The sequence below is a fragment of the Pan troglodytes genome, chromosome 4 (genome assembly GCF_028858775.2).
Source record: "Pan troglodytes isolate AG18354 chromosome 4, NHGRI_mPanTro3-v2.0_pri, whole genome shotgun sequence".
NCBI lineage: Eukaryota > Metazoa > Chordata > Mammalia > Primates > Hominidae > Pan > Pan troglodytes.
This window is the reverse complement of record NC_072402.2, coordinates 172,305,142-172,323,782: the sequence shown is the minus strand read 5'-3', so window position 1 is coordinate 172,323,782 and position 18,641 is coordinate 172,305,142. Positions and strand designations below refer to the sequence as shown.

General features: G+C 43.5%; 1 protein-coding gene across 1 annotated transcript; it reads right to left on the bottom strand.

Annotated features, from left to right (window-relative positions):
* Nucleotides 1-740: 740 nt before the first annotated feature.
* Nucleotides 741-1,285, bottom strand: LOC460561 (large ribosomal subunit protein eL24-like). Its single transcript, XM_054685366.1, has one exon. It carries the CDS (start codon nt 1,265-1,267, stop codon nt 794-796), a length of 474 nt encoding a protein of 157 aa, XP_054541341.1. The 5' UTR covers nt 1,268-1,285; the 3' UTR covers nt 741-793.
* Nucleotides 1,286-18,641: the final 17,356 nt, after the last annotated feature.

The window sequence follows — 18,641 nt, the reverse complement described above, 5'->3', positions numbered from 1 at the left end:
GTTCCACAAAAACCTATGGAAATAAAAAATAAAATAATTGGATGGGCCAGGGCATCCTTAAAACCCAAACCATGTAACTGCGGATGGGCAAGAGAGTGTCCAGAAGGAAAAGTTAAGGAGCCATTACCAGTAGGGAGAACAAGGCTGGGTTGGACCAATTAAGTGACGCCCTTCACTCTTTATCCCTGGGTGAGGAAGTGAACAGTCACAGACAAGAAGTGATTGGTCTAGACTCCATTGACTATAACAGTCGGCTTCTAGCAATAGTAATAATTAGGGGGACTAGATGAAAAAATCTGTCACAGTGTCTGGCACATAGTAAATGCTCATTAAAAGTTTGCTGCACCGAATTGAGTAACAATTTTCATGAACAAAGGAATAACTTGGCAATACTAAAAAACTATGCTCTAGAAAATCTAATATAATAGTATATTCTTTTCTCTTTGGGAACTAAAGTAGAAAATCAATATTTTTCTTTCTGTCTCTCTTAAGATTCAAAACAACTTGGGAGGCTGGGGTCAGGGGTCGGGGTCTACCCTCACAAGTTCTCCTAGGTACTTTCACACCAGAAGTCCTGCCTCCAGCAAAGACTCCCATACACTCCCTACAGAAATCTGCCTGTTTGTTCCTGAGTGGTAGTGGCAGTGGTCGCACAAACAAATTTCTCAAAAATGATTTCTTTACTTGCTCTAAGGTGAGCTCAAAAACTTTGCCTGGATTAAACTAATCTTTGATCTAGATTTTTTTTTTTTTTTTATAATCCAGTCTTTATTTAAAAATCTAATCTGCCAGTTTAGCGTTTTCCACCAACTCGGGGAGCTGAAACTTTCACAGGCTTCACAATCTTTTGCTTAGGTGCTGCCTTTGTAGGTGCCTTAGCAGCAGCCATTGCAGTCTTTTTAGATGCTTGCTTAGCCTTTTTTGCTTCCTTAGCAGCCCTGATAGCTTGTTCTCGTTGAGCCTTTCTAACTTCAGGTTTCTGATTCCTCTTGGCCATTATATCAGCAAGAGATGCACCAGTAATGGCCCTCTGGAATTTGACTGCTCGGCGGGTTCTTTTCTTTTGAATTTCTTCCGACTGTCCCTTTTTGTGCTTCCTTCTGTAGAGGACAGTCCACTTTATCTGCCGAGGATTCCTCTTGGAAAGGAAAGCCGACTCGCATTTCGCATTAAGAAACTGGAAAACCTTCCCGTCGGTCCTGGCGTAGCGCCTCCCGTGTCCGGGGTAGATCTTGTACCCGCTAAAACTGCACAGCTCGACCTTCATGGCGACAGCTCCACGGAAAGCTGATCTAGATTTAATAAAGGCACAGATACAGACATACGCCATTTGGGTTTGAGACATACTCTGGGAACGTGTCGGCAAAGCAATTTGCTAGGACTAATGAAAGGCTTTTGGCAAAGGGGTTTCAAAGCCAGTGTCAGAAGCGGCTCTGTTCGAGGCACGGGAGGGCCCAGGAGGTGCTGCAGGCTGGCTGGGAAAAGGCCTCGCTTTCTAGACTGCATTCAGATATCAGCCCCTCACCCAGCCAGGCCGGGGTGGGGCTGAGTCAGCATGATAAGAGCTGGAGGGAAACCTGTGAGGGGCACAGGGCACGGGGTGGACACACAGGAGGGTCTGAGGGACTCAGCTGAGGATGAAGGAAATTTACAGGGGGCAGGACAAACCAGGCAGTTAGTTCTAAGGAGGCTTAGGAATCCAGGCAAATGCAAGTGCCAGACAGATAGATGGTCTTGGAGCAGTGGCTGTCCCTGGAAAGGCTAACTGGGACCCTGGATGTGGCGGTGGGAGGAAAATGTCCTCACCTCTCTGTCTACCCTTTTGCATCTTACCTCTCAGATGATAGGCATGCATATGGCTTCATTATTGCACATTACAAAAATGCTATTTGCATAGACATGTAGCCAGTAATGGATTTTTTAATACACATGTATGTAAAAGTTTAAGAAAATGAATTGGAAGAATGTTTTTTGTTTCTTGGAAGGAAGAGATTGAAATGGGTGGTAGATGGTTAAGGGGAATTTAGTTTTTTCTCTAATTTTATTTCTTTCAAGGAAATCAGTGGAAGTAAATACAAAATGTTATGTGATATGGGAAGTTTTAATATTATTCCTAATGGCGTTACTGCGTTTTTTATTTTATTTTATTTTAGTTTAGTTTAGTTTAGTTTAGTTTATTTGACAGAGTCCCACTCTGTCCCCCAGGCTGGAGTGCAGTAATCATAGCTCACTGCAGCCTCAAACTTCTGGGCTCAGGCGATCTTCCTGCCTCAGGCTCCCATAGCTAGGACCATAGGCATGCACCACAAAGCTCGGCTAATTTTTGTATTTTTTTGTAGAGACAGGGTCTCACTGTGTTGCCCAGGCTGGTCTTGAACCCCTAGCCTCAAGCATCCCTCCCACCTCAGCCTCTCAAAGTGTTGGGATTATAGGCATGCACCACCGTAGCATGCCTACTGTATTTTAAAACACCTGCCAAAACAAAAGAAGAATTGTCCGAGCAAAGGTATGGCATATTTGGGAAACTAGAAGAGAGTAGTTAAGTGCCAAGTTCAGGTTCTAGTACAGGGAGACAGGGGCTGGAGGATGATAGACCCAGGCCTGATATGGGGGAAGGGGGTCTCCATGTGGTTTCAATGCCGAAGGACTCCCAACCCCAGGCCGTATCCCTCTCCTGGATTGAGTAAACAGAGTCACTGATGAAAGTGCTTGGCCTTCAGTAGCGGGCGGAAGGTGGGTTCCTTGGGGAGGTATGGATTGAAAGGAAGAAAAATCGAACGCAGAGATGAGAACATCATGGCAGTCTCTGGACCCCAGACCTGGGGCTGAGACCTGTGGCTGTTGCAGGGGAACTGAAAAAGAGGGATCCCTTCTGAACCTTTCCAAGGCCCCCAGGCACCCAGTGACCCTGCGGGGAGAGAATGGAAGAGGGAGGTCAGCAGCGATCTCAGTGGTCAGCGGGGATACAATCAGTGAGAGCAGAAGGAAAATATCTGCCAAGTGGCGAGGACACCTGTTAAAGAGACTTAAGGGGCAGCTCCACCAGATTCCAGGCCTCTGTGCCCAAATGAGATCCAAAGCAGGTCAGAAGAGACCTGGGGTGTGATGTGGGCTTTCATTCCTGCATATTCAGGATTTTCCTGCTGTTCCTTTTCAGCAAGGAGTCTTTATCCCTGGCCCTGGGTTGGCACTGCAGGCCTGAGTAAATGGAACACTTCACACCCACTTGGCCAAGCCCATTTATTTTCATTACTCTCATACCCTTGTCAAAAATGGTACCAAGGTGTATAAAGAGACCAATTTCTGGGATTTTTTCAATCTAATCATATTAAATTATTTGCTCTCTTGGCCCTGAGGGGGTTCCAACGGAAAGCGATTGAAGTTGGATCCAAAAATAGCTACCTTTGATTTCCAATCCTGGTGCTAATGTGGGTGAACTTCTCAGAGCTTCTGGTGTTGACGTCAGTGAGCCGGGATCATCTGAATTAGGGACTGGGAAGGGGGTGCTTATTTTTCTCCCAAAGCCTGGTGACAAGAAGAGACATTTTAAGTAAGGCTCTCAGCAGAGACAGCTTCAAATGCCAGCTGCCCCCACTAAAGGAGCATAAATTCAACGTCTGGGTCATGTGTTGGTTGGGAAGAAAGAGATTGTGGCCAACTCTAAAAGGGCAGAAGGAGGCCAGAGAGAAGAAATAATGTCTGAAAACTGGCATGCTTTGACCACAGACACTAAAGCCAAGTCAACCAGGCCTGATGGGAAGAAACACAGTGTCTTGAAATGCAGAGGCTTTGGAATAAGGTAGATATAGGTTCATTTCCTATGTGACCTTCGGTAAGTTCCTGAATCTCCCTAAAGTTCAGTTCTCTTCTCTGGAAAACACGAATCATAAGGATCATGCCAAGTTGTTGTGTCCTTTTAAGAATGTCTGTTGAGTGCCAAACTCTGGGCACAGTTTGCAGAGAACAAGCATTTTTCATGAATGTGTTCCCTTTTCCAGCTACTAAAACAGCTGCTTTGCACCACCTTCAGTCCTGGGGCCCTTCAGTGTTTTACACATTGTAGGTGTTTGTTAAATGTTTGCAGATTGAATAGAGGGCTATTCTCAATTCATCCTGCAATTATCTGGTCTTTAGGGATTATCAGTCAGGGTGAGACATAGTCCCTCCAAAATCGGTTCTAAGTAGGAGTTGTGAGAACTACATTGAATCAAGTGCATTGGAGTAGAAAATATTAGCCAGTGGGGTCTGATGGAGATGTAACTGCGCAGGTGCCCTCAGCCTGGCAGCTTCCCCCTGATGCCATTGACAGTGCCAGGCCCATCATTATGTCTCCACCAACTCTGGGAGTAGAACAAGGATTAGTCACATTTCAGCCTAGCAGCTCCTAAGTTGCAGAGAGACACTAGAAAGAAAGACAATGTCACCTACATCCATAGGATTCAAAGGCAAACATCCATATCCAACCCAATCTCTCCTAAGGTTTATCCAGCTGTCTCCTGAGCATCTCCAGTGGGTGAACCCCTTCATCTTCCCTCTCCAGCATTACCCATCTCAATAACTGGCACCACCATCCATCTGGTCACCTGGAATGGAATCACTGGTAACATTGACAAATGCTTATGGAGCGCCTCCTATTAAGCATTACATATGCGTAGAGAGCAAAGCAGAGGAGCGACTCACCCTCATGGGACTCACATTCTAGGAGAAGCATGATGATTACCCTTGACTTCTGTTTACTCTGATTCCTAAATATGCTTCATAGAAGTTGTCTTCTTTCCATTTCTAAAGCCACTATCAGAGTTCTGCTTTTATTTTTAGAGACAGAGTTTTGCTCTTGTTGCCCAGGCTGGAGTGCAATGGCACGATCTCAGCTCACTGCAACCTCTGTCTCCTGGGTTCAAGCAATTCTCCTGCCTCAGCCTCCCGAGTAGCTGGGATTACAGGCATACACCACCACACCTGGCTAATTTTTTGTATTTTTAGTAGAGACAGGGTTTCTCCATGTTGGTCAGGCTGGTCTCGCACTCCCGACATTAGGTGATCTGCCCGCCTCAGCCTCCCAAAACACTGGGATTACAGGCGTGAGCCACTGCACCTGGCCTTCTGCTTTTATTATTTAGAGTATTTCAATAGCTTCCTGGCTGGTCTCTGGCCTCCAGTTTAATGCTCTTTTTCAATCTATCCTCCACACTGCTCTGGAATGATCATCCCAGTACTCAAATCTGATCATGTTACTCCCCCCTTTAAAAAGCCAGTAACTTCCTATTTACCAGTGGAATCAAGCCTGAACTATTAGTCCGTTACAATGAATATAGAGGTTGCAAACAGGTGGCCTGAGGTCTGTATCTTCCAACAGACAGCTCCTGTTTGACTTGTACAATATTGGCTTACAAGGCATTTAAGACATGAATCAGTTACCACCATTTACATATTGGGAGATAACACCCGAAAGTTCAGATTTCCAGCCTCTCTTGAAAAATCCTAAGATCCGGCAACCTTGGGCCAGCATCCCTGCATGGCAGCAACCTCTCTGGAGCTGATGAACCACTATGCTTTTAATTGCTCGTGCTTTCTCCCTGCCTCTATAGCCCCCTGTTGTCCATGGACACTGAGCTGACTATAAAAGCTATTTATCACATGACACCTGGTCCTTTTATTCATTTATGTTGCCCATTTGGCTTTGCGTAGGCATTGGAGTCTGTGATCCTAACCTAATTCCCACATACCTTTCCAGCATTACCGTCTTCAGTTCATTGTCTATGTCCTGGTGTCCCTAAGTCATCATGGTCTTTCATGCCTGAATGCCTTTCCTCATGCTGTTCCCTTTGTCCCTCTTTCCCGAGAACTTGTAAGCAACTCAGCTCAAAGCTCACTTCTGTCCTTGGAAGGCTGCCTTCCCTTCTCCTCTGTACATCCTCCACCCACTGTAGTGTAAGCACCTGTTGGACTTCTCTCTTAGGCTGTGAGCCCTTTGAGGCCAGGAGCAATGCTATGATTCATGCTAGAAGTATGTGTCAAGTTCCTGTCATGTGTAGGTCTCAAATGTAGTGAAGAAGACACAGTCCTTGTTATCTTGGAACTTGTATTCTAATGGGGGAACATCAAAAAGTAGAATGGGTAAATGTATTTCAAGGAGAGTTAAGGTTTGTGAATAACCGAAAATGAGATATAATGAAGGATGACAAGGGAATGAGGGAGGGCACTAATTTAGCTAGGGTGGTCTGGGAAGATCTCTTTGAGGAAGTGACATGTAGCAAGGAGGGGCCAGCCCATTGAAAGTCCTGGCACAAAGTAAGCATTAGGAAACATTTTTGGAGTAAGTAAATGGGTGTGTGAAATACTCCCCATCACCATACAAACACTGAAAGATGATGATTACATCTTATATTCGTATAATATAATGGACTGAGATTTCCCAGCTTCATGAGTTAGGCTATGTTAAGTCCCAGCACCACATCCAGAAAGCCAGTATAGGGTCTATACCGACCTGTGATTCAGGAAACATGTAATTGTACATCACTTAGGATTGCCTTTGACTGCAAATAACAGAAAATGATGTCCAGTGGTTGAAATCACAAAACTATTTATAAAACACTTGACATTGGCATGCTTAACCTTTTTTTATACCATGGCAGTCTGATGAACTTCTTGGAAAAGATATTTTAATGCTAATATAAAATATATACAATTACAAAGGAAACTAGTTATGTTGAAATAGAGTCACTGATATAATAACCTATAATATTGTAGATGTGATTTTTCTTAACTTAGTACATAATAAATGTAGTGGCAGGTCTAATAGCTACTAAAACTTAAAGTCATGATGAATGTAAAGGGCATTTCAAAATATGTGCTCCAACTATAATAGGGTATGAAAATACCTGTGATTTCTATTGGTGACCATGGTGGACAGAATAACGGCCCTCAAAGATGCCCACATCCTAATCCCCCAAACCTGAAAATGTTTTCTTACATGGCTAAAGGAATTTTGTAGATGTGATTAAAAGGATTTTGAGATGGGGGGATTATCCTGCATTATAGGGGTGAGCCCGATGTTATCACAGGGTCTTTATAAAGAAAAGAGGGAGATAGGAGTGAGTGTCAGGGCCAGAGAAAGATCTGTGATGAGAGAACCTGGGGCCAGAGCAATGTGGGATCATAGGCCAAGGAATATGGGCAGCTTCTAGAAGCTGGAAAAGACAAGCAGCTAGATTCTTCTCCAGAGCTTCCAGAAGGAGTGCAACCCTGCTGATGCATTTTGGATTTTGCTCTCCAGAACTGTAAGATTTCCGTGTTTGTTGGTTGGTTTTCTTTTTTTTTTTTCTCTTGAGACGGAGTCTCACTCTGTCACCCAGGCTGGAGTGCAGTGGCTGAATCTTGGGTCACTGCAACCTCTACCTCCTGAGTTCAAGCAATTCTCCTGACTCAGCCTCCCAAGTAGCTGGGTCTACAGGTGCCTACCACTATGCCTGGCTACTTTTTGTATTTTTAGTAGAGACAGGGTTTCACCATGTTGGCCAGGCTCATCTTGAACTCCTGACCTCAGGTGATCCACCTGCCTTGGCCTCCCAAAGTGCTGGGATTACAGGTGTGAGCCACCTCATCTGGCTGATTTCTGTTTTGTTTTGTTTTGGTTTTCCCACTAATTTTGTGGTAATTTGTTACAGCATCAGTAGAAAAACCAATTCAGATTTTATACTGAAAGTGGGGTGCTGTTGTAACAAATTCCTAAAAATATAGAAATGGCTTTGGGATTGGAGGTTAGGTAGAGGCTAGTCAAATTTTGAGAAGCAGGATAGAAAAAGCTTAGCTTGCTTTGAAAAGACCATGAGTACAAATATGGATGTTAATAGGGACTCAGGAGGAAATGAGGAGCATGGTAGAGAAAAACTATATTGTCTTAGAGAGTACTTTAAATGATCATAAAGAGACTGTTGGTAAAAATGTGGATGTAAAGGCACTTTTGGTAAGTTTTCAGAAGGAACTGAGGAGTATATAATTGAAAACTGAAGGAAAGGGCGATTCTCACTATGCAGTGTCAGAAAACTTAGCTGAATTGCATCTTACATTTCTGTAGAAAACAGTACATAAGTGATAAAACTGCATATTTAGCTGAGGAGATTTCCTAGCCAAGTGTTGAAGGTGCAACTTGATTTCTTCTTGCAGCTTACGGTAAAATGTGAGAGGAAATAAACAGACGAAGGAAAGAACTGTTAAGAAAAAAAATGAGAACTTATTGATTTGGGAAATTCTCAGCTTATCCAGATGCTAAAAGATGTTATCAAAAGATGCTAAAACTAGGAGATTTGCTGTCAGAAAAACATGCTCTGAAGAGAAAGACAAGGGTGTGTCCAACCTTTTGCTAGTGCCTCAGAAGGATAAAAAGTCAGAGTATTCAGTCACACAGAAAGTTCTTAGAAAAGATTAAGTGTATGATTCTCCTCAGCCATTGCAGAAGAAGCCAGAACTAAAGATGAAATTATCCAAGAAAGATCTGTGGAGGGGCCTCTTATCTAATGAAGTGAATTCCCATGGCATACACAAGAGACCCACAAGGTTCTTGAGAATTTTATATCAGCAGAAACACTGCCAGTTTGGACCGGCAATCCAAGGATTAAATTAAAGATGGCTGTCAGGCTCCCAAAATTCAGCAGACAGGAAACAGGCTGATAAAAATACTCAGTGCCAAACATTTGCTAGCCTTCAAGAAAAAAGAATGATTTATAGGGCAGAATATAAGATCAGAGGGTAGAGCCATGAACTAATGGAATTATTCCCAGGCCTTGAAACGTAATGTTTTCCTAACTGGATTTTAAAAATTGTCAAAATCGGTAATTCCTTCTTCTCTTTTATCTTCTCCCTTTTTGAACAGGAATGACTATAATGATATCCTACGCTTGTTTCATCACAGCATTTTGGAAGCAGATAACTTGTTTTCTAGTTCCATAGGCCCAGAGATGGAGAGGAATTTTGCCTCAGGATGGATTATGCTCACAGTCTCACCCCTACCTGATTTAGATGGAGAGATTTGAGACTTTTGAACTGATGAGATTTTTGAACTTTGAGTTGATGCTGTAATAGGTTGAAACACTTGATGATGTTGGGATGAGTTGAATGCATGTGGGATGGGGGTTAATCTTTGAGGGTTGTAGGATGGACAAATACAGTGACGTCTACTAGCAGCACTCCAGGTACTGCTAATGCTGCTGTCCATTGCTGTACACACTCTTGATCAAAGAAAATACTAAATTTCAGTTAGGAGTCTGTGAAAATAATGATGTCATTTTTTCACCAACCAACCTCAGAAACCCCGATGTTAAGAATTCCTAACTGGGAGAAAGAAGTCCCTGGGTGGTACCAGGATCTTTGTACCTCTCTGTTACTGAATCCTGGGTATGTGGGCAAGGTTTTCTCTCATGCCATAAAATGGTTGCCACAACCCCAAACATCACATTCTTTTTTTTTTTCTTTTCTTCTCTTTTTTTTTTTTTTTTTTTTTTTTTGAGATGGAATCTCACTCTGTCGCTAGGCTGGAGTGGAGTGGTATGATCTCAGCTCACTGCAACCTCCATCACCCGGGTTCAAGTGATTCTTCTGCCTCAGCCTCCTGAGTAGCTGGGACTACAGGTGTGCGCCACCACACCCAGCTAATTTTTGTATCTTTAGTAGAGACGGGGTTTCACCATGTTGGCCAGGATGATCTTGATCTCCTGATCTTGTGATCCACCATCCTTGGCCTCATAAAGTGCTGGGATTACAGGAGTGAGCCACCACGCCCAGCCCCCAGACATCACATTCTTATATACCAGCTTCCCAAGCTGAAATAAAAGAAGGAAGGAGGAAATAAAATGAAAGGTCTTTTTCTGTAATCTGCTCTTACTTTTTGTCAGGGGTGAAATCTTCCCTGGAAGTCCCTAGCAAGCCTCTTTTGTCCCATTCACATGGTCACTCAGGCACATGACCACTGGAAAGGGGGAATTAAGTTACCATGATTGGCTTGGACCAGGAGTCAGCAAACATTTTATGTTAAGGGCCAGATAGCAAATATTTTAGGTTTTGTGGGCCATGCTGTCTGGGTCACAACTATTTGACTGCCGCAGTCATAGAAAAGCAGCCATCACTAATACATAACAAATAGGTGTGGATAGGGCTGCCATTTATCAGGTCTAAATGCAGAATGCTCCAGTTATATTTAAATTCCAGATCAGGCCTGGCACAATGGCTTACGCCTGTAATCCCAACAATTCGGGAGGCCAAGGTGGGAGGATCACTTAAGGCTGAGAGGTTAGTAGGTGTGGTGGTGCACACCTATAGTCCCAGCTACTTGGAAGACTGAGGTAGGAGGATCAGTGGAGCCCGGAGATAGAGACTATCGTGAGCCGTGATCGTGCCACTGCACTTCAGCATGGGCAACAGAGAGAGACCCTGTCTCAAAAACAAAACCAAAAACAATAACAAAAAACTTCTGCTCAAAAACAAATGGTTTTTTAAGTGTATGTCCCATGCAATATTCAAGATATGTTTAAGTATTCACTGTTCATCTGAAATTCAAATTTTCATCTTGTTGAAATCAATAAAATTTCATCTTGTCGTTTACATGGCAACTATAGGGGTGACTATCATGATGACCAACTCTTGGCTTGCTGGAGAGATTCCCAGTTTTAGCACCAAAAGTCCTGAATTCAAGGGATCCTCTCAATTCTCCAGCAAACTAGGACAATTGGTTCCCATACCAATAAAACTTGTGAACAAAAAAATTTGAATTTCATGTAATTTTCATGTTTGTTTCACAATGACTCATCTTTTGATTTTTTTCAACCATTTCAAAACACAGTAGTTTTCCCTTATCCATGAGCGATTATGTTCTAAGACCCCCACGGGATGCCTGAAACTGCAGATAGTACAGAACCCTATATCTACTCTGATTTTGGGATCTAATAACCAAGATGGCTACTAAGTGACTAACAGGTAGGTGGCATAGAAGGTGCGGATATGCTGGACAACGGGGTGATTCACGTCCCAGGTGGGACGGAGTGGGTCGGTGCAAGATTTCATCATGCGATTCTGAAGGGCATGCAATTAAAAATTATGAATTATTTCTGAAATTTTTCATTTAATATTTTTGGACTGTGATTGGCCACAGGTAACTAACTGAAACTACAGAGAGTGAAATTGCAAATAAGCAGGGACAACTGTCTTGAGAAAAACATTTTTAGCTCTCAGGCTGTAAAGAAAACAGGTAGTGGGTCAAATTTGGCCCATAGACAGTTGTTTGCTGACTCCTGGCTTAAACCATCCGTGATTCATCCCCCGAGGATGGGCATATTGTTACTCAAACAAAATTAGCATTCTGTTAACCAGAAAGACAGGGAATGACTGTCGGGAGGCAACTGAGGGTGCCTGCCAAAGATTGGACATCTCTGTCTCTGAATACCTTGTGTGTTTAATTCTGTGAGGCTGCCGCGGGTGCCGGATTACTCAATCTTTACCTTGCAGGCATCTCTGCTGCCTCTCAAGCTTGTGTTTCCCTTAAAAGCTTTTCAAACAAATTAGGGGTGTTCTAGGCCTGGAGAAAAACATCTGCCTCTTTTCTTCTCCTGAGTAAACTGTGATCTTCAGCAAATCTATTTCTCTCTCTGGGCCACAGCTGTCTGGGAGCCCCTGGCTCAGTGTGACCAAGAAAAGACCTCTTTGGTCTTTAAGGGCACTGGGGTTTCATGGTTCAACTCATACACTTTTATGAAGGTGACCTAATTTGAATTGCAGGAGGACTCTGTGATAGGACATTATTTTCTGTTTTCTACGGGAGGACATTGAACTCCAGCAAGTTCTCCTTCCTCCTGCGTCCCCACTGCTCCTTTTCATGTCTGATCTCCATCCTGGAAGACCAACAGGGAGGAAAGTCACATATTCCAAAATAGTGTAGGTTCTACTGTCCCTGCTCATAAATTCTCAACATATATAACTTCAGAGGCGCCTGTTTATTCGTGGTTCTAACCCAATTAGGACAAATTTTCATTTCTTTGGTTTGATGTGTCTCCTGGCATCCTTAAACAGTCAACAAAAACCACACGGAGTTTGTATTGTTTCAGCTTTTCCATCCCCAACTTTTATGATCTGGTTTAGAAACTGGTTGTAAAAACTGGCTTTAGACCCCAACTTGGCAATGCCAGACAATTTGCTTCTCTCCTGTCCAAAATTTAGAAGAATTCTCCCCTAGGCTGCCTAAAGAGGGAAAGAGAGTAAGTGAGATGCTAAATGTCTTGCCTCTTAAAAGGCCTTTCTCTTCTAAATCAGTGTGTAGTCTTTCCACTGGTAGCAAGAGGAGGGAGATAAATGAATAGAAAAAAAAACATGCAGCAGCCCTCACCAACTAATCTTTCTGTCTTTTTGGGGTTTAAGTGAGCAGTCCCACATGCGTGGAGTCAAAATCCTGAGAAGAAAGCTCTTGGGTCACTAGCCCATAAGGAGAATCGGTTAGTGAAACAAATGGTCACACTGAGCAAAACTGGGCATTTATCATTTATCATGCCTTCTGGAGCCACAAGTTCCCACCAGCTGCAGGTAGGCTTTGAGGAGGCACCACCAGTGGAGACACCGTGGCACTTCCCCTGCCTCCCGGCATATGGCTGCCCAAATCTCTCATGTCCAATGATCTCGTTGCCTTTTTCTTCCCCCACTGGCTCACGGTCAGGGAAGCAGTCTGGATGAATACATGGAACACGCTGGCGTCCACCCTACCTAAAGTTTCTGAGCATTCAGGGGCCACTGAGTTCAGCCTGCCGACCCATCGCTCCTTCCCAGGGAATACTTCAAGGGAAACAAAAGGAGTCCTGGAGGTGTCAAGCTGCTACTTGTTCTTTCCCCAAAGAGAACCTTCTCCACCACCAATTACCACATCATCATAAACACTCAGGAGAGACATGATGTAAAAATGAAATTACTGAAAACATTTTTGGACTAACACTCGGCTTTATATAAACTCACAGACAATCCTATAAGGCACTCAAGCAGATTATGGGTTTGAGCAAAGCTGGAAAATTGCTGCCATTATATTGTTATTATTAACACCTTGTAATTAGCCCTAAGGAATCCCAAAGTTCTCTTTCTTGATTTGGCTTTAATGAAGGAAAATTGCTACCTTTGCAAGTTGGATGGCGCCCGTCCTGATTAACCTTAAGTATACAGGACTATTATTTTGAAAATGTTTGCTGTCATGTGAATATTAGGGTTACATACAACTGGGAAGGAGGTGGGGGCGGGGAGGGTGGAGAGGAGGAGGCCCTCACTACTCTTTTTTCCCCAAAGGAGGATGAATCATGGCCTTACTTCAGCTGTGGTCATTGCTTGAAAGATCAAGAATGAAAGTCCCTTGAAGGCCATGACCACGATGCCTTTAGCAAGCTCTATGGGCAAGGCTGTTGGCTGCCAGTTTCTCTACCTGTTGACTGCACAGGCTGGAGGAGTAATTGTATGGGGTGGTTTTATCATTATCTTGAGAGTGACCTGTGGAGACGAGATCACACAGGAGTTAGCACCTAGTGCAATAAAGCACATTTTATTTGCATGTCCCAGAACTCTCCAGAGGCCCCTCTGCAGCCTTCACAGGCACCGTGTCTCCAATGAAACGCTGTCAACATTCATAAAAGATCCCTCTACGTATCCTTGAACTCCCCTCCCACTGGCCGTGCACTATTTTCATTACCTTCTCTGGGAAAACCATACATTAAAGAGAATTCGTTTGATCTTATCTATAATTAATTTGTATTTTGATAATATAGAGGAGGAATTCTTACATGTGATGACTTAGCTGCTCATTATTTTTCTCTTTTGAACTCCTGTGACCGCTTAATAACTCAAGCCAATGCATGGCGGATTAGGACATTTTCCCCACCCACCTTTCAGGAAGGGGAAGGTGTTGCCTCTCACACAGAGACAAATTGCTTTAAATAATGACTTTGTGCAAAATTAGTCATACATAATTGAAAAATTCTATAGATGAATACTGAAGTAACTTGAGATGATCAGTTTACACAGAGCTTGGAGCTTGTCCTCCTGATGGAAGCTGTTCAAACTCACCCAGGACCTTGGCAGTTGGTCAATTGGTTTTTTAAATTTGTTTTTAGAGTCTTTTCGCCTCCTCTCCCATTTCTTCATGAGAAGGTGAAAAAGCTTATTTACAGAGAGGGATGGTACAAGAATACTCATGTAGCAGCTTAGTAATAATAGCAAAAATAATACCCTTAAGGCAGCTGACACCTCCTCACTTTGGGTAGAAGAGATGGCGCTCTGGAGCTGGACACTTTAGATATTTCATTACTCTCATCGTCCTCAAAGTTCACTGCGTACCAAAGGCAAACCTTTCATGCGCTACTAGGAGCCAAAGTCTGAAAACCCCCTGGAAAGCTGACATTTTGTACACCTTCCCAAGTGACCATTCTCAATGTGCAATACATTGTGGTAAATGTGGCCTCTGTGTGTGTGTGTGTATGTGTGTGTGTGTGTGTGTGTGTGTGTAAGAGCTGACTCCTACACAGCAGGCTGAGCCTACGCTATCTGGCACTGCAGACAGACTGGGGTCGACTGTCACCCTTGCCTCTGACTAGCTGGGGCAACTTTGGGCAAATCTCTTAAATTGCCCAGCTGGCAGGGTTTCTGTGCATCTAACTGGGGTTCAAGAAAGATTAAAAATTGAATAACGTAGCCGGGCACGGTGGCTCACGCCTGTAATCCGAGCACTTTGGGATGCTGAGGCGAGCAGATCACGGGAGGTCAGGAGTTCGGGACCAGCCTGACCAACATGGCGAAACCCCGTCTCTAAAAAATACAAAAAAAATTAGCCAGACATGGTGGCACATGTTTGTAATCCCAGCTACTCAGGAGGCTGAGGCAGGAAAATCACTTGAACCCAGGAGGCAGAGGTTGCAGTGAGCCGAGATCGTGCCGTTGGACTCCAGCCTGGGCAACACGAGCGAAACTCTGTCTCAAAAAGAAAAAAAAAAAAAGAAAAAATTGAATAATGCAAACAAATGGCTGTCATGGAGTAGGTGCTTCCTACGTTTCAGCGCCTTCCCTGCCACCTGTTGGTGTAATGGGCTTCGCAGAAGTCTGGGTAAAGCCTTTGTTCTTGCCACTCCTTGGTGCAGGTCTGCAGAGAGGCGTTTAATCTCCCTGTCTCAGTTTCTCTCCTGTATAATGGGATAATAAGACATGACAGCTGCACATCACTCAGGATAAGAAGAGGATTAATGAGTTAATGTTTATAAAGGGCTTTGAGATCTCCCTCTGAAAGTCTCTTCAGATGTATTTTATTGGCATAATAAGACTTCTATCATCTGTGGGAAAAAAGTCCAAACAGGAAAACATAATCATAATTCAAAGGAGCTAATGAGGATATTATAAGTGTAAATTCACCACCTCGATTGCTTGTTTATGAAGTCGTTTCAGATGGCAAGGAGCACGCCTGTGCTGGTCCTGAGTTTGCCTTGAACTCCATTCAACTGTCATTACGTTCTCCAGGAGCGTGGCTGTCTCTGGTTGTGTTTAAAAGCCCATGGGCCCGTGAAGCAGGAAAATAAAACAGAGCTGCCCCACCTGGTGTAAATTTGTTGAGGGAAGGGATGACTCCCTTTATATCTTCTGAGTGTTGTCTCACACAGACTTGCTCAATCCTCCATCCTGAAGTAATGAGAAAAGTTATGCATTGCTTACCTCAGTCAGTAATTTGCCTCTTCTGGACTGGCAGTTGGAGGCTAGAAGTCACTGGTGAGTAGGAAATAATAGAATGGATCTAGTCTGAGTGGACTTTTAACACTTTTGTAACATAATGTTTATTATCATACCCCTAGGGAGGCACTTTTAGAGGGTTTTTTTCCCCCTAATCTTCAATCTTCCTCACCTTATGAAATTTTAATATCATAGATCTACTGTCTGTTTTATGTACTGTGTGTATATGTGCTTTATACATGAAAAGAGTAAGATTTTTTTACCCTCCAAAAACCAATATTCACTCCCCGTGGGGAGATATCCAACCCTTTGAGCAGGCATGCTTTAGCATGAAGGGGATGACAAACATCTCATTGTTAACAAGAGCCCCCGTCCTGACTTTGCTTCCACTTTGTTCTCATGCCCGTCTCTCAAAATAAGCATAATTTATAATAGGGAAAACTTGGAAAGAATCTCAATATTCAAAATCGGGGACTGGTTAAATAAATTATGGTGTATTCATAAAATGGAACACTCTACTGCCAATGCATGTGATATTTACATACACATGTTGGTTTACATAGGGAGCTGCTCAGAGGACAATTATTAAGGGAAAACAGCAGGTTACCAAGTGGTATATATATTAGGCAGAGACATTTAGAATTAGGCCTGGAGCGGTACCTGCCATATTATTGCTGGGTTGCAGAATTTGAAGGACTTCTTCCTTTCCCCTCCTTCCCTTCTTTCCCTCTTTTCCTCCCTCCCTCCCTTCCTTCCCTCTCTGTCTATTTCTCCCTCCTTTAATTTACCTATATTTTCTAGTCTTTCTATAAGGAACATGTAAAATTGCATATTGTAAATGGGGAAATTAAAAGGCACGGAAACAGCCCCCACAACGTAGATTTCTCAGAGACAGTCAGTCTTCTGGTGGTTCAGGCCATCCATCTGGTGAGGACTGAGTAGCCTCTTAGGTACTCGCTGGAGGACGATAACCACCTGCCTATTCTCCCAGTTGTTAAATCATCAGGATCCTCCTTGAAGCAGCAGCTCAGGATCCCCTGACTACACTGCTTGGTTTAAGAAGATGATCTCCAGCCACGTGCTGTTCAGGCTCTGTGAAAAGTCTGACTGAGGCAAGGGCAATGAATGCGGAGAAGCATGGGCTGCAGCGCCTGGGTCCTTCATCACGACTTTCAAGGATCTCTGCTTAGACCCACTGAGGACTGGAAGGCTCGGAACTGAGCACAGCTCAGCCTAACCCCCTGACGAATAGTGTCCACGGAAGCCTTCTTTATCATTGCTTCCTCATACTGGGTTCAGCTGTTACACAAGTTGATGTTAAATTACTGTTGACTGTGGTTCTCCACTGCATTTGTTTAGCACCGAGGGCAGCATCAGATGCACAATAAACTTGAATGCTTTCCAAACAAACAAATACATTATTGGGCCTTGAGTTGATCCCTATCTCTGTAGAAGGTTCAACAGGGCCTAGCCCCGGTGCCGGCCGCAGAGTTAGCTCTAAAGATAAAGCAATTTCTTGAAGAATTTAACAAGCAGAAGTTTCCCTTAAAGAGATGTTATTCTTTGTACCATCAGGGATTAAGAATTCTAGAACTCATTCCATTTCCCTTCTTGGCTTTGATTTCTTTCTACTTGGGCTTTTGTACTTGCTGTAGATTGTACCCAGAAGCTAAGTCCCCCAAAATTATTTTTGGCTCTAACTCACCCCTGCCTCCAATGTCATTTTCCTAGGGCCCTCCTGATGCTCTCCATTAGGTCAGGTTCCCTGTTTGCTATTCTCAGAACTCACTATACTTCCCTCCTTCTCCCTTAGTCCTTATCAAAGTTGTAATTATATAGTTATATGTGCAATTATCTAATGATATTAATAACCAGCACTTAATGAGTACTTACCAGACTCCTAGCACTGTGCTGAACGCTTTAATTCTGAGGTCATCATCATTTAATCATCACGACAATATGATAAAATTCATTATTATTGTCATTTTACAGAAGAGGAAATGGAGGCCCAGTTAGCCTAAAGTTGCCTAACCAGTTAGTGGTAGAGTCAAGATTAGTATCCAAGCTGCTTGCCCCCAAAACCCTACACAGGGAGTTTTTGTAACAGGGGCCTGCACAGTGTGTCAGTGGGGGCAAATCTAGACATTAAGAGGTTAGGAACTTCCATATGAATATAGAGATGTCCAGTTTCTCTTGAAAAATTGAAAAAAGTGGCAACACTGGATCCCGTTCCTTCATGCCGACAACTGCTATATGACTGCTTCCCCATTTGATGGAACAAGCTAGCTCCCTCCAGCTTGCTGGCTCCTACCCAGCCCTCTTCTGCTATAGGCATTGGAGTTTGCAGTCCTGGCACACGCTGTGTTGCTTCCATCATTTCATTAATATTTATTCTCCCTGGGCTAGAATCCAAGCCATGCTGAAGGAGTTCACAGTTTAGTGGGGGAGGCAGATCTTTAAAGTCAATTACAGGGCAGTGAGATAAATTCAATAATGCCAATGGTATGACTGTGCTGTGGAAGTCCATAACTCAACCTGGGGGCATGGTGGGTTTGGGGAACGATGTCAGACTTCTCAGATTAGGACTTCTTGAGGAGTAGAATCTTGAGAATTAGGAAAGAGTTTTCTGGAGAATTAAGGGACAACTCCCTTGGCAGACAAAATAGCACATGCAGAGACATGGAGGTAATATACATAGGAAGCCTTAGAACTTCCAGTAGTGTAGTGTGACTGAGGCCAGGGAAAGGGAGAGAGGACTGACAAGGAGGATGCAGGCAGGGGCAGAGTCAGATGACAAAGGGCCTTGTGTGCTAGGGTTACGTCTTGGTCCATTTGTGCAGCTATAACAAAATACTGCAGACTGGGTCACTTATAGATAATATAAATTTATTCCCCACAGTTCTGGAGGCTGGGAA

What these genes read in the sequence shown, in the direction of transcription:
- LOC460561 (XM_054685366.1), bottom strand. Translation starts at nt 1,267, where the DNA reads ATGAAGGTCGAGCTGTGCAGTTTTAGCGGGTACAAGATCTACCCCGGA.